The sequence below is a fragment of the Oncorhynchus nerka genome, linkage group LG4, assembly GCF_034236695.1.
Source record: "Oncorhynchus nerka isolate Pitt River linkage group LG4, Oner_Uvic_2.0, whole genome shotgun sequence".
Classification (NCBI taxonomy): domain Eukaryota; kingdom Metazoa; phylum Chordata; class Actinopteri; order Salmoniformes; family Salmonidae; genus Oncorhynchus; species Oncorhynchus nerka.
This window is the reverse complement of record NC_088399.1, coordinates 44,043,080-44,056,169: the sequence shown is the minus strand read 5'-3', so window position 1 is coordinate 44,056,169 and position 13,090 is coordinate 44,043,080. Positions and strand designations below refer to the sequence as shown.

The following is a 13,090-nucleotide window of genomic DNA, read 5'->3' as shown; positions in this document are numbered from 1 at the left end:
GCATTCGCAGTATAGTACAGATCAGGGACCCAGTACAGATCAGAGACCCATGATGTCATTCTGTTACCATCATTCTGTTAACGGGTGTTAATCCACTTCACTTACTGTCGTTTCAAGGTGTCATGTCATTGCTTACAGCCCCATTCATTCTGCAGACAATCTTTAAATTGTCATTTGGAGTAAATATTTAAGAGCTTTTGGAAAACGTGGCCACTTAAAAAAAAATGAGGGAGATTCTACTTTCATTGTGTCACCAAACTTTACACCTGCACTGTTCTTCAATTAAATGTGTTTTGTAACATTTTCTGTGGAAATTTGCTCAATGTAGTCCATGTGCATAGAGTTGTATGGTTGTTTAACTTTGAAATCTATGGTTTTTGTTTGGAATACTTCTAAAGTGAAAAGTCAGAGACTCAGCATTATTCTGTTACCGTGGAATTGCCCTGCACCTAGTCATCTGTGTCCAGTTCAAAGCTGCTGAACATATTTTTTCTCCCCATTAATCCCGGTCCAGACCCAGCATAGCTCAAAGACAACAGACAAAAATCCAGGTCAAACACAACCACATTCATTAGACCCATCTTATTCCTATTCTATTTGACGTAAAACATGAAACACAGATAACTATTAGCCTACAGCTAATCACCTTACATTCTCTTGTCAAACAAATTCCTATTCTAATACCTGGATTTTAACGTTAGTCTACAAGTCTAACTGTAAGAGTGCAAGTTATTTTTCATAACAATGTGGTCTTGTGTGATTGGTGTAGCCAAAAAGCGGAGCTTTCGAAACACACCTTCAGGCATTGTTTTTTTTATGACTTTCTCTTTTTACAGCTGTCCAGGTCTGTAGAGTTAAAAGAAACCAGATGTCAACTTCACAATTATAGAAAATAACTTAATTTCAAGAAAGTATTTGTAGATATTTTTTGGGTAATGTTAGCCATTTCAAAGTACAAAATGCTGATAAATTGATTTAGTTTGCAAAGACATTTCTAATAAAATTCCTTTAATGGTTATGATTCCATCTGTTATTATGTCAAGTGTTTTACCCACAACCATTAAACATTATTTTGAGCTTGCTGCCATGGTGTTTAAGGTCTTTGGGTTGTTCTCTCTTTCACTCCTCTGACCTCTGACCTGTGGTAAAAGTATCACTCGTCTGCTTCCTCATCATGACCTTGGTAACTATCGCCAGTAACCTCAGGACAGTGAATACCCAAAGTCCTCTGCAGCTTCTCCTCTTGCTGCCGCAGCTCCATGGAGTCCAATAGGTCCTAGATGTTGGCCAGAGACCACATGGGCGAGGTGAACCAGTCATTCATATCTCCGTCCTTCCCCACCCCACTGAAGTACTCCCAGTTGATCTTCAGCTGATCCCGGAGACCGTTGACCACATCCCATGACAAAACGCTCGTTCTCAGTTTGGTTCTTCCCTGAGAAGAATAAAGGAAAGGTGTTTGTCATGCCATTTCCCGATTATTTCCATCAACATTTGACTGTTAATAAGTGGGATCGAATCAGTGTGGGAAATGACAGAAGGAAATAGAAAGATTGTTTTTCTGTGGCATATCTCTTGGGTAAGGTCTGTGTACAGGAATGGTTGGATCATTCAAAGGGATTTGGATTCTATTTCCTGTCCAAAAACATACAATGCATGACATGTTGACATGTCAGTACACAGTATTATCTTATAAAAAACAAACTCACCATTGAGTGGAAACAGTTCCACAGAGCCTGAGGCTGTTGGTCCTGTTCCGAACAGCAAAATGACGGACGAAAGACCAACAATGGAAATCAAGTATTTAGTCATCATCCTTCCATTACTTCTGAGTGAGGACTATTGTGATAATGGCATAATGTTTCTGAGGTTAACAACACTCAATCATTCTTAGACTGGTCTGGTCTGTTTGGAGATGTTTAACAGGGAGCCTGACCCATAGGACAGGCTTTCCCTCTCAGCCCCTGGAGCTACTGTTGGAAGGAGTAGTCATCCTCAGATGAAGTAGAGATGATCAGCAGTCTCCTTTTAGACATGAACCTGGTTGGGGTAAATGGCTCTATTATTATCTGTGCCCTGCTTTGAAAACTATTACAAGTCACATGATAATGCTTTATAGGGGTATTATGTAAGGTTCCCATGTTGACTTAATCACATACCTCAGCAGTGGCCCACCCTGTTGTTGGGATTTGGAGCAGGCGACAGGAGTTTCCCTCCCTCTCCATTTCAGACCGTCATGATGGAAAGGTGTCAACATAATCCATCAACGCAGATGAGGGTGGAGGTACATGACATACTTCCTAGAATACATAACCCACCAGGACACAAATATCACTTAATGAATGTGTCAATTGATCACTACTGAACTACTAAACTTGGTGTGTAACCAAATGATTCGTTTCAGCGCAAAGGTGAGAGAGATGACCCTTGCATGACCCTTTGGGTCGTAGTCAGTCACAGTCATGGAGAAATCCTTGGAGGACATCCCTTACTCCATTATCAGTTGAGAGATGAGATCTGGATCAGTGAACTTCTCTGGTAGGGAGGTGAATTGAGGCTCAGAATCTGGAACAAATATAGAAATCCAGAGTTTTACGGCAGGGAAGCTCAAAGAGGAAAACCAGATGTTTAGTTATTATAACGACACTATAATCATGAAGAGAAATTTATTTAGGATCAATCTGAGAGAGATGGATTCTGTAGACACAGACACACACATAGCAGTGCCAAGTTGGTAGTGGTGCAGGGTGAGGGTGGTATCGGGACCCTGAGCTCAGGATGGTTGCCATAGTAACTTTCCTGAGGGCGAGGTCACAGAAATTAAGCTCGTTCTCCTCCCTCTGCTGGACATACTGAGGTGTACTGTCACTGGGCGTGGCTATCACCTGTATCACAAATTAATGAGCACATCTATCACAAACAAACAGATTTATTGATAGACTTCAAAGTTACCCATAAAAGCATTTTACCACAAGTCTTCTGTTCCCCTTCAACTGCTCTACAAAGGCCATCAGTACTTCCTGGTTGTTCTCATTCACATCTCTGTGGGATTTATTCCCTTTGCCTTTTCTGTTCTTCTTCTGCCCATCATTCTTCCCTTTTTCTCCAAGGATTCTCCTCCCCCACCAACGTTCTCTGATTTTGGCCTATTATCACTAAAGTTGTTTATAGTCTTTTTTCTCTCTCTTGCCTCCACAGTAGAGGGGTATGTTTTTCTTTCTGTAGCAACATTTCCATAATTTTTTGGGTTGTCCTCTCCCACAGCTTTGGAGTTTGCCTTCCCTGTGATTAATATTGAATCAAGGGGTGTCTTTCGAATGACGAACCTGGAGCGACCACTGAGGATGTCCTGAATTTTGCTCTTCAGTGCAGCCTTCTTGTCCACGGGCTTCCTTACGTTTGCCTGCATACCGGGACTGGGTACCTTCTTAATCACAGGAATCTTTTTCTTCATCCATCCTCTTCTTGATGATTTTACATTTCAGACGGGAGCTCTTCCTAGTGAGTTTTCCTGCTTTCCATCATTGCGTTCTGGATGATGGTGATGACGGTGTCCCTCTCGGCCAGGCGGCAGTTTAGCCTCTCCTGCTCCATGTCATGGATCTGTTTCTCCATCACGTGGAGTTAGTGGTCGCTGTGAGACGGGGCTGTGATCACCCACAAATGCTTCTTACCTGCAAAATCAACCAGAAAATATTTCTCGCTCGAGGCTTGCTGCAGGACTTTCCGTGTTTCCCTCTCCGCCACCCCCATGATCTTCCTCCGGAGCCAGGACACCAGCAGGTGCTTCATTCTGGGGTTTGGTCTGATGTCTGCCCTTCCCTGGCCGTGTGGCGGACACCCCTGGGCTGTGACTTCACAGAGAAGCCAGGACAAGCGGAACAGAGAGCAGTCTAGACATCCTCAGTGGGGTGGTGGTAAGTAGGGGATAATGTCTCTCAACCAGAAGAGTGGGTTGACTGGGGATAAGGAGTACTCCCGGTTCACATTATTCTCCGACCGTGTTACAGGAATCTCCAGGGATCTTTCAACTTCAAAGCCGTTCACACTCAAGCAGCATGCTTGGTGGTATCTACACTTCAGACTGAGACTACCTGTGTTAGAGGCTGAGCTATAGAATAACAGAGAGGAGGAGAGAAGAAGAGGATGAGAGAAGAGGTTTTAGCGAGCGGGAGGGGTACTGAAACCTGAGCTTTTACAGATTCTAACATCAAACAGTGCAGGAACAAAACAAACATCGATCTGTATTGTACATCTGAAATAAACACAGGATATATTTCCTGACAATTAGAACGCATGTAAACATCATGCACTGCACAGGAACACACATTTTCCTCAATAGTCGTAAACAAAAAAAGGGTTCCAAAAGGGTTCACCAGCAGTCCCCATAGGAGAACCCTTTTTGGTTCCAGGTATAACCCTTTTGGGTTCCATGTAGAACCCTCTGTGGAAATGGTTCTACATGGAACCCATACGGGTTCTACCTGGAACCAAAAAGGTTCCTTCAAAGAGTTCTCCTATGGGGACAGCCAAAGAACCCTTTCAGGTTCTAGATAGCACCTTTGTTTCTAAGAGTGTATAAGAGGACCTAGCCTGGGGGGAGAGAAGGCTTTAAATAGACACAGACGGGAGACAATTATTGCTAAGATTTAGAGAATAGTTTCATTTTATAGTTTTGATTCCGACTTCTGTCAGATATTCAAGCGTTGACTTTCTATTGTAGATGACAAATAGCAACAAGTAGCTTTCTTGATTCATGTTTTTCTTTTTAATGCATTGTTTTTACTAATTCACGATCTCAGTCATGAGTTGAAGAGGTTGACACTCACACCACACACCAAAGAAAGTGTTATCCAGACTATGATAAAAATAATTTCTTGCTCAATCTTGCGAGGGGTGCTACAGTATCTCTTTCACTTGACTGGTGTGAAATTGATGGGTCTTTCAGATGTCGAGTGTCTTTTTTAAGTTCCATTTTTTTTTCAATTGAAAGGAAGAAAGACATAGTAAGACTGTTCAGTGAAAGTAATGACCTTACACTTCAAATGAGGGTGAACAGCACAACAGTAATGTCAACATGCCTCCAACTGTATGTCATATCAGCGTTGGTCTGTCTGTATACTCCTTCTGGACTCTTGGTGCAGAAGGGAACAGGTCTGCAGTTTGTCTTTGCAGATATCTTACTCAGCACACTGCACCATGCAAATGAAGACTCCACGATAAGATGGAGGACAGAAATCACCCAAAAAGAGGAAGTGGTCAGAACTTTTGAAATGAGTGTAAGCACGCATCCTCTGCCAATAGCAGGGATATAGGCGACAGATATGTCATTCACCTACATTAAGATGAGTTCAAGAACACTACGTTTGCATGGAAACATTTGTGCTCCTGGTACTGACTGAGAAAAGAAAAAGATGTTTCACATTGTTTTCTTCTGATGTGAAGCAATGATAAGAGCCAAGCCAATGAGTCCTACAGTAACGGTGGCATGATTTAGTGCTTCCTAACCCTTTTAAACATTGTGTGTTTGAGCTACAGACTGCTGTTTAATAATCTAGCGAGTGCCACCCTGGCGGTTAATGTATGCCACAACAGATGTATTGTCTGTCCTGACTGGGATGTGACCATTCCGGAGGAAGGGCAGAAAACGTCTTAGTAAAAGGAACACTGTCAGCAGTTCGAGGTACAGTAGTTTATATGAGCGGGGCAGAGTTGTGGGGAGAACACTGCGTTTCCTGCTCTTACCTTGTAGACTGCGCCCCACACTTTGAGGGATGCGTCTCTTGACACGAACCAGAAGAAGAGTGCCAGAAACAAAGTTTGAGGGGCTCTTCTAGTGACGAAGACCCGAGAGACATTCAGAGGTTGCCGTTATCTTTCGAGTGAGGGGACGTCGTGTACACAGACGATGGGGCTGATAACCAATGCTGGAAGTCTCTTGTTCTCAGAAGAACTAGTGGTACAACTGAAATGGTGGACGCCATCAACCCCAACACTTGGAGACACGTTCGGAGCCTGAACCACAGTGCCTCTCCCTGTGGAACAGGTGTCCGTGTAGCAGTCCGTCTGTGTAGCCCGATAAGAGAGAGAATCCAGCCGGATGCCTAGGTTTTCTATTCTCTGCTTGTTATCTGGTTGATCTTGAGCCCTAACTCGGTGAGGTGGGTTACAAGGGAAGCCGTGTCTCACACTGCTTGCTCCTGTGATGGGGAGCAAAGCAGGAAATAGTCCATTTAGGTCGGAGACTCTCAGTCCCCTGATTCTCAGGGATGCTAGAACCGCCTCCACAGGGATGCTAGAACCACCTCCAAATAGTTTCAGAACATCAGAGGAGCTAGTGCTAGCCCGAAGGGGACAGCGAGGTAATTGTAGACTGTGCCCTGAAAGGCAAACCTGAGAAACCACCATGTGTGCTGCAGAATACTTATATTGAAAATAAGCATCCTGTAGGTCAACTGAAGAGAACCAGTCACCTCGAGGAATAGAGAGATCACGTTGAGCGTAAGCATATGGAACTTAATCTTCCTCACATGGCTGTTGAGGACCCATAGGTCCAGAATGGGGCGCACGCCCCCTTTCAACCTCCCTCTCCTTCATGGGAACCACGAAGTAGAAGGGGTAGAATCTTCCACTGGTATTACTCTTATTGCGACCTTGTTCAATAAATGGGAGATTTCCAGCTCTAGCATGCTAGTTCGCATGAAGCTAGAATCCCGTTGAAAACGTTGGCTTCATGTGCGCCAGTTATCTTCTCTTGTAGCGAGTCGCCCACATGTTAGATGACTCTCGCTCGCCAGTGGTCCTAGAATTCCCTCTGGCAGCATTGTACCGAGTTTCCCTTTGTTGTATTTTTGCTCAATGTTAATTTCGTCAACAAAAATGTTAGTCAAACACATATTTTTCAGTGGCAAGGCAATAACTAACTAAACAGACCAAGAAAAAACTACAACTAAAGAAAATATATTTTTCATTTCGATTGACGAAAACAAGACGAGACAAAATGATCTCTGTGACTAAAGTCCGACTAGTAAATGGACTGAACAAGAGTTCTTTTGAGAGATCGAGAGCTTTCAATGTTATTTATTTGGTCCAATCAAAAGCATGCATAACATTAGCAGAATTGTAAGGCTTTCTCATTGCAATGTTGCAATAGTGTTATTGGTGGGAAATAAATTAACCATGCCCAGGTCATTCACGAGTCACCTCTCCACCCGGCAAACCGTTCTCCAATCTGGCGGCAACAAATTATTGATGCAAATAAGGCACCAGCCATGGCTACTCTCCTGGTTGTACAAGCTTCTGGTAGAAAAAGGGATGATGTTTGGAGCCACTTTTCCTATTGTATCGATACAAACCAGACCGAACACAAGTTCATGGGGAAAATTACTACCAACCTCAAGAGACATCTAAAAGTGCATCATCCCCAATACACACTGAGTGTACAAAACATTAAAGATACCTGCTCTTTCCATGACATAGACTGACCAGGTGAATCCAGGGGAAAGCTACGATCCCTTGCTGATGTCACTTGTTAAATCCACTTCAATCAGAGTATATCAACGGGAAGAGACAGGTTAAGAAGGATTTTAAGCCTCGAGGCAATTGAGACATGGATTGTGTATGTGTGCCATTCGGAGGGTGAAAATATTTAAGTGCCTTTGAACAGGCGCACCTGTTTGTGTCATGAACTGCTACATTTTCCCAGCTCAACAGTTTCATGTGTGTATCAAGAATGGTCCACCACCCAAAGGACATCCAGCTAACTTGACAACTGTGGGAAGAATTGGAGTCAACATATGCCAGCATCCATGTGGAATGCTTTCGACACCTTGTAGAGCCCATGCCCCAACGAATTGAGGCTGTGTGGAGGGCAACTCAATATTAGGAAGGTGTCCTTAATGTTTTGTACAGTGTATATTAAAATGATTAAATTAAAGGATTACATTTATTTCTATCATCAATTGCACACCACCACCAACCAAAACTTGACTGAAGTTTTTAACCCAAACACACATTGGGTGTCCGGGGAGCTGTTGTGGGGGGTTAACTGCCTTTCTCAATCGCGGAAAGATGGATTTTTCATGTTGTCAGCTCAGGGATTCAAACTGGCAACCTTTTCGATTACTGGCCTAACACCTATCTGCTAGCGCCATCTGCTGCCCTCATGCTAGGCCACTTGCTGTCCTTATGCTTAGGAAATAACAGATTGATAATAGCTAGTTAGTTTGCTACAACCTATGAGACCACTACTTATGACAGAACTTTGATTACAATATAGCTACAGTCAAGGGTTGGGATTCCCTGTCTGCCGCAGAGTATTGTGTTCTTCTCTCAATGTGGCTGTTGGGAAGAGAATCATGCGGTAGGACAAGGCTATGTATGTTTGGAAGTCAGTGATGTATGTTTACTAAAGGTTAATGAAGCAATACAAATGTGATGTGACTAAAATAAGACTAAAATGAAAGGGCATTTAGTTGACTAAAATGGGCCACTGTTCATGTAAAATGTTAACAATAACTAGACTAAATCATTATTCAAATGTGAACTTGCCGGTCAGGATGTAGAATAATGGCAGATGGGTTAGGGTTAGGGTTAGGGTTAGGGTTAGTAGTCCATAGTTAAATTCCATTTTTAAACAGGTTTTTTGCTTGGCTGACATTTTTTTTTTACTGACATTTGTCAATAAAACTCATGAATGCAACTGTTTATGTAAAACTGTTTTGTGTTGCACTAGTAACCCTGGTTGTCATGAAAGGAAAATGGTAAAACACTTCAATGTGAGGATAAATATTAGGGCATAACAAGCAGATAAATGAAAGTAGTACAAAAAAAATGCTATACATCCTTTTAAAGCTGAACTATCTAACACCCGCGGTAACCACACATTCCTAACATAGAGACAGTTAAGAAAAAACAGGAACCAACTCTGCACTACATGTAAGGAGAGATATAACCGAAGACATAAAGAAATTGTATCATCTCCATGCTTTGTCATGCTGAGTTTGACTGTAAGCTACAGTATTTCAACTTCAAGGTCTCAATTAGCACCAGGTAATGTGCTGTTATCTATTCACATACTTCTATTTCTCCAGTCATTACCTTACCAAGTTTGGTTGGGGAATTTGATCTAATGGCACCAGACCCATGTCTGACCTACAACTAGCATGAATACAAGAAAACAATGTGTATGGAGAGAAACTGCAGGGTTTTACTATTTGGCTTATTCACTACATTTGCATTGTATGTTTCCCAGTCAAATCTCAAATCTTGCAACAGCAGCTTCCACATCAGCAGATGACTGGACTGGCCCAGTTTAAAGGCCTTCGAGTACGTAAAACTGTCCGACACTACCACCTGCTGGAGATATAATATCTTACACCAAATACCACAGACATCCATATTTGGGCCTCATAAACCACATTTCAATCCACAGTTTTCATATGAGCAGTGGTGACCAGTCAATCAGGGCATGGTCCAAACACACCAAGACAGTCGTGAAGAGGGCACGACAAAACGTATTCGGCAGATTTGGCATGGGTCCTCGGACCCTCAAAAGGTTTTACAGCTGCACCGTCGAGAGCATCCTGACAGGTTGCATAATAATATCCAGTATGCTTTGCAAGTGTTTGTTTTCACATTTACATTTTGGTAATTAAGCAGATGCTCTTATCCAGAGCAACTTAGTCACTCTGGGCAAAAAGGGTCAATATCAACTAAGGTAGTTTCTCCTACCAGCTGTGCTTGTTTTTTTGTGTGTATAATGTGCAGCACAGCTGGTTGGAGAAACCATTCGAGTTGCACAAAGTGGAATATAACGTTGCAGATAAAGTTAGGAATTACTCAATTTCATCTTCACAACATCTAAAGACCAACATCACTACACTGAAAGCTTTGCTGTTTCTAAAAATGACATATTTGTTAATGTTTTCCATAGCTCCCATACTGCAGAACGAGCAATGAGGAAGTCTATTGCAGGTGGTCTAAGTGTCTCAAAACCAAGTGAAATCCCTTCCATAACATGCCATTTGCATCAAAAGTAAAGATTTGGTTAAAAAATAGTGAACCAATCCTTTAATGAGATTTGAACGTGTGATGTAGCTAATTCTCCAGATGGTGGCAGCAGCTGCATTTAGAATTTGAAGCAGATTTTCTTGAGGACTGTAGATATCTTCCATTTAATTCAAAGTGTGGGAGAATAGGACAAAGCACTGTGTTTCTTCATTTTTTTCTCTCCAGATTCAAATATTTAAATCTCACCAGCCCAACCATTGTGTAACAAATAGTTTACTACCTGGATATCTTAAAACAATCATCGATATAGCCTAAGCTCTTGCAGTGATGCTGTAGAATGTATTAGGGGCTTTCATTAAGCGCCTTCACACCCTACTGCCAGTGCCCCCATGACGTCCCCTGTGCCCCTTCCCAGAGCGGCAGCCAAAGAGCAGTTCAAGTCGCTGGGAGCTCAGACTCTGGAGGTGGACATTAAGGAGGCCGGGGACGGCTAAGGCGGATACTCTAAGAGGAGATGTCCAAGGAGTTAATTGAGGCTGAAATGAAGCTGTTTGCCAAGCAATGTCTGGAAGTAGACATCCTCCTCAGCACGGCACTCATCCCTGATATGCATTGTGACCACCAAGCACACACCTCACTACCGCTATCCCCTCCCATAGAGACAAATCTGTATCTCTTTGTCCTCTTCGACCTGCTTTACATCTTCCTCTGCACTGCTGTCCTCCTAGTCTGATCTGTTTGTGTTCTGGCCTACTCCATTGTCATCGTCAAGCCATAAGGAGTTGGCAAGAGAGCAGAAAGATTGGCAACCAGTTTGTTGTCATCCCCGATTTCACCCCTTCTTTGTTCTTCCTCAATCACGTACGAAGTGCATGTACTGCTATCATCAGCTTTTATCTGTCCAATCCTCTCAGGTTCTAAGCTGCTTTAAGGCTTCATCAGCTCAGTTACCTAGTAGTAGTTAAGGTAGTGGTTAGGCCCTATCCATCTGGTTAACTCTGCCCCTCAAGGCTGAGTTGGTATTATTCCCTTCCTTAGTGTTTAACATGATTTTTGAATGACTTCCTCATCTCTGTACCCCACAAATACAAATAATTGTAACGTCCCTGAGTCAAACAGTGAATATCAAACACGGATTCAACCACATAGTCCAGGGAGGTTTTTCAATGCCTTGCAAAGAAGAGCAGCTATTGGTAGATGGGTACAAATATGTAAAAAGCAGACATCCATTTGAGCATGGTGAAGTTATTAATTACATTTGGATGGTGTATCAATACAAGCAGCTACTACAAAGATACAGGCGTCCTTCCTAACTCAGTTGCCGGAGAGGAAGGAAACCGTTCACAGATTTCACTTTGAACCAATAGTTACTTTAAAACAGTTAGAGTGTAATGGCTGTGATGGGAGAAAACTAAGGATAGATCAACAAATCTAAAAGCGAGTGACGTTTGAAACAGTATTAGCGCACACCCAGCTAACTAGCTCGCCATTTCACATTGGTTACACCAGCCATTAGGCTGAGAGGCTTGAAGTCATAAACAGCTCTGTGCTTGGGAAGAGCTGCTGGCAAAACGCACAAAAGTGCTGTTTGAATGAATGATTACGGGCCTGCTGCTGCTCAGTCAGACTGCTCTATCAAATCAGACTTAATTATAACATAATAACACACAGAAATACGAGCCTTTGGTTATTAATATGATCGAATCCGGAAACTATCATTTCGAAAACCAAACGTTTATTATTTCAGTGAAATACGGATATTCTTGTGACATTGCACAACCTTCAATGTATGTCATAATTACGTAAAATTCTGGCAAATTAGTTCGCAATGAGCCAGGCAGCCCAAACTGTTGCATATACCCTGACTCTGCGTGCAATGAACGCTAGAGAAATGACACAATTTCACCTGGTTAATATTGCCTGCTAAACTGTATCAGTAGTTATAACTAGTGATTATGATTGATTGTTTTTTATAAGATAAGTTTAATGCTAGCTAACAATTTACCTTGGCTTCTACTACATTTGCGTAACAGGCAGGCTACTCGTGGAGTGGTTAGAACGTTGGACTAGTTAACTGTGTGGTTGCAAGATTGGAACCCTGAGCTGACAAGGTGAAAATCTGTCGTTCTGTCCCTGAACAAGGAAGTTAACTCACAGTTCCTAGGCAGTCAATAAGAATATGTTCTTAACTGACTTGCCTAGTTAAATAAATGGTATAAAAATAAAAATAAATTAAATACAAAAATAATCGGAAATCGGCGCCCAAAAATACAGATTTCCGATTGTTATGAAAACTTGAAATCGGCCCTAATTAAACAGCCATTCCGATTAACTGGTTTGACCTCTAAAATCAATTCAGTTTTATGGGGGTGCTTGTAAATCGACCTGGGAGTTTCAGGATAAAAAAAACCTAATGGAATGGAAATCCTAGAGAAAAACCTGGTTTCCACCAGACACTGGGAGATTAATTCACATTTCAGCAGGACAATAACCTAAAACACAAGGCTAAATCTACACCCGAGTTGCTTACCAAGAAAACAGTGAATGTTCCTGAGTGGCCTAAGTTAGTTTTGACTTAAATCTGTTTGACAATCTATGGCAGAACATGAAAATGAGTGTCTAGCAATTATCAACAACCAATTTGACAGAGCTTGAAGAATTTTGAAAAGAATACTGGACAAATGTTGCACAATCCAGGTGTGGAAAGCTCTTAGTGACTTACCCAGAAATACTCATAGCCGTAATCGCTGCCAAAGGTGAATCTAACATGTTTTAAATTTCTATTCTGCTTTGACATTAGAGTATTTTGTTTAGATTGTTGACTAATCAAAAGAGAACCACCGTACTCTCCCAGAAGCTTGCTGATGCGTAAAACCCACAAATTCAGACAAACAAAAATGATTTGTGGTGGGCTATCTCATTAATCGATGTCATGTATTTAGGTGAGAGGACACCTGAGGCAGTTGATTTGTGAGTTGCCTTTCGTGCCCGCTCCCATACCCTACACTTCTGTATTTCTTTGTAACTCATTTGTGTACAGGTAGACCAGAAAAGCCACATCCCTGACTGGCAGAGGAGT

General features: G+C 42.2%; 2 protein-coding genes across 2 annotated transcripts in view; one reads left to right on the top strand and one right to left on the bottom strand.

Annotated features, from left to right (window-relative positions):
• Positions 1-1,004: 1,004 nt before the first annotated feature.
• ccdc80l2 (coiled-coil domain containing 80 like 2) lies at positions 1,005-10,269 on the bottom strand. The gene is given in 13 exon segments (XM_065018112.1): positions 1,005-1,430; positions 1,706-1,789; positions 1,936-2,040; positions 2,160-2,216; positions 2,218-2,300; positions 2,432-2,565; positions 2,728-2,761; positions 2,763-2,885; positions 2,970-3,089; positions 3,092-3,135; positions 3,675-3,854; positions 5,746-5,833; positions 10,258-10,269. Coding segments are annotated over 13 exon segments (1,341 nt in total). The 3' UTR covers positions 1,005-1,153.
• A 131-nt stretch (positions 10,270-10,400) lies between these two features.
• Positions 10,401-13,090, top strand: part of nnt (nicotinamide nucleotide transhydrogenase) — a 63,588-nt gene continuing 60,898 nt past the window's right edge. Inside the window, 2 exon segments of the mRNA XM_065018111.1 lie at positions 10,401-10,520; positions 10,523-10,613. Of these exon segments, the coding sequence (XP_064874183.1) occupies positions 10,401-10,520; positions 10,523-10,613 (211 nt within the window).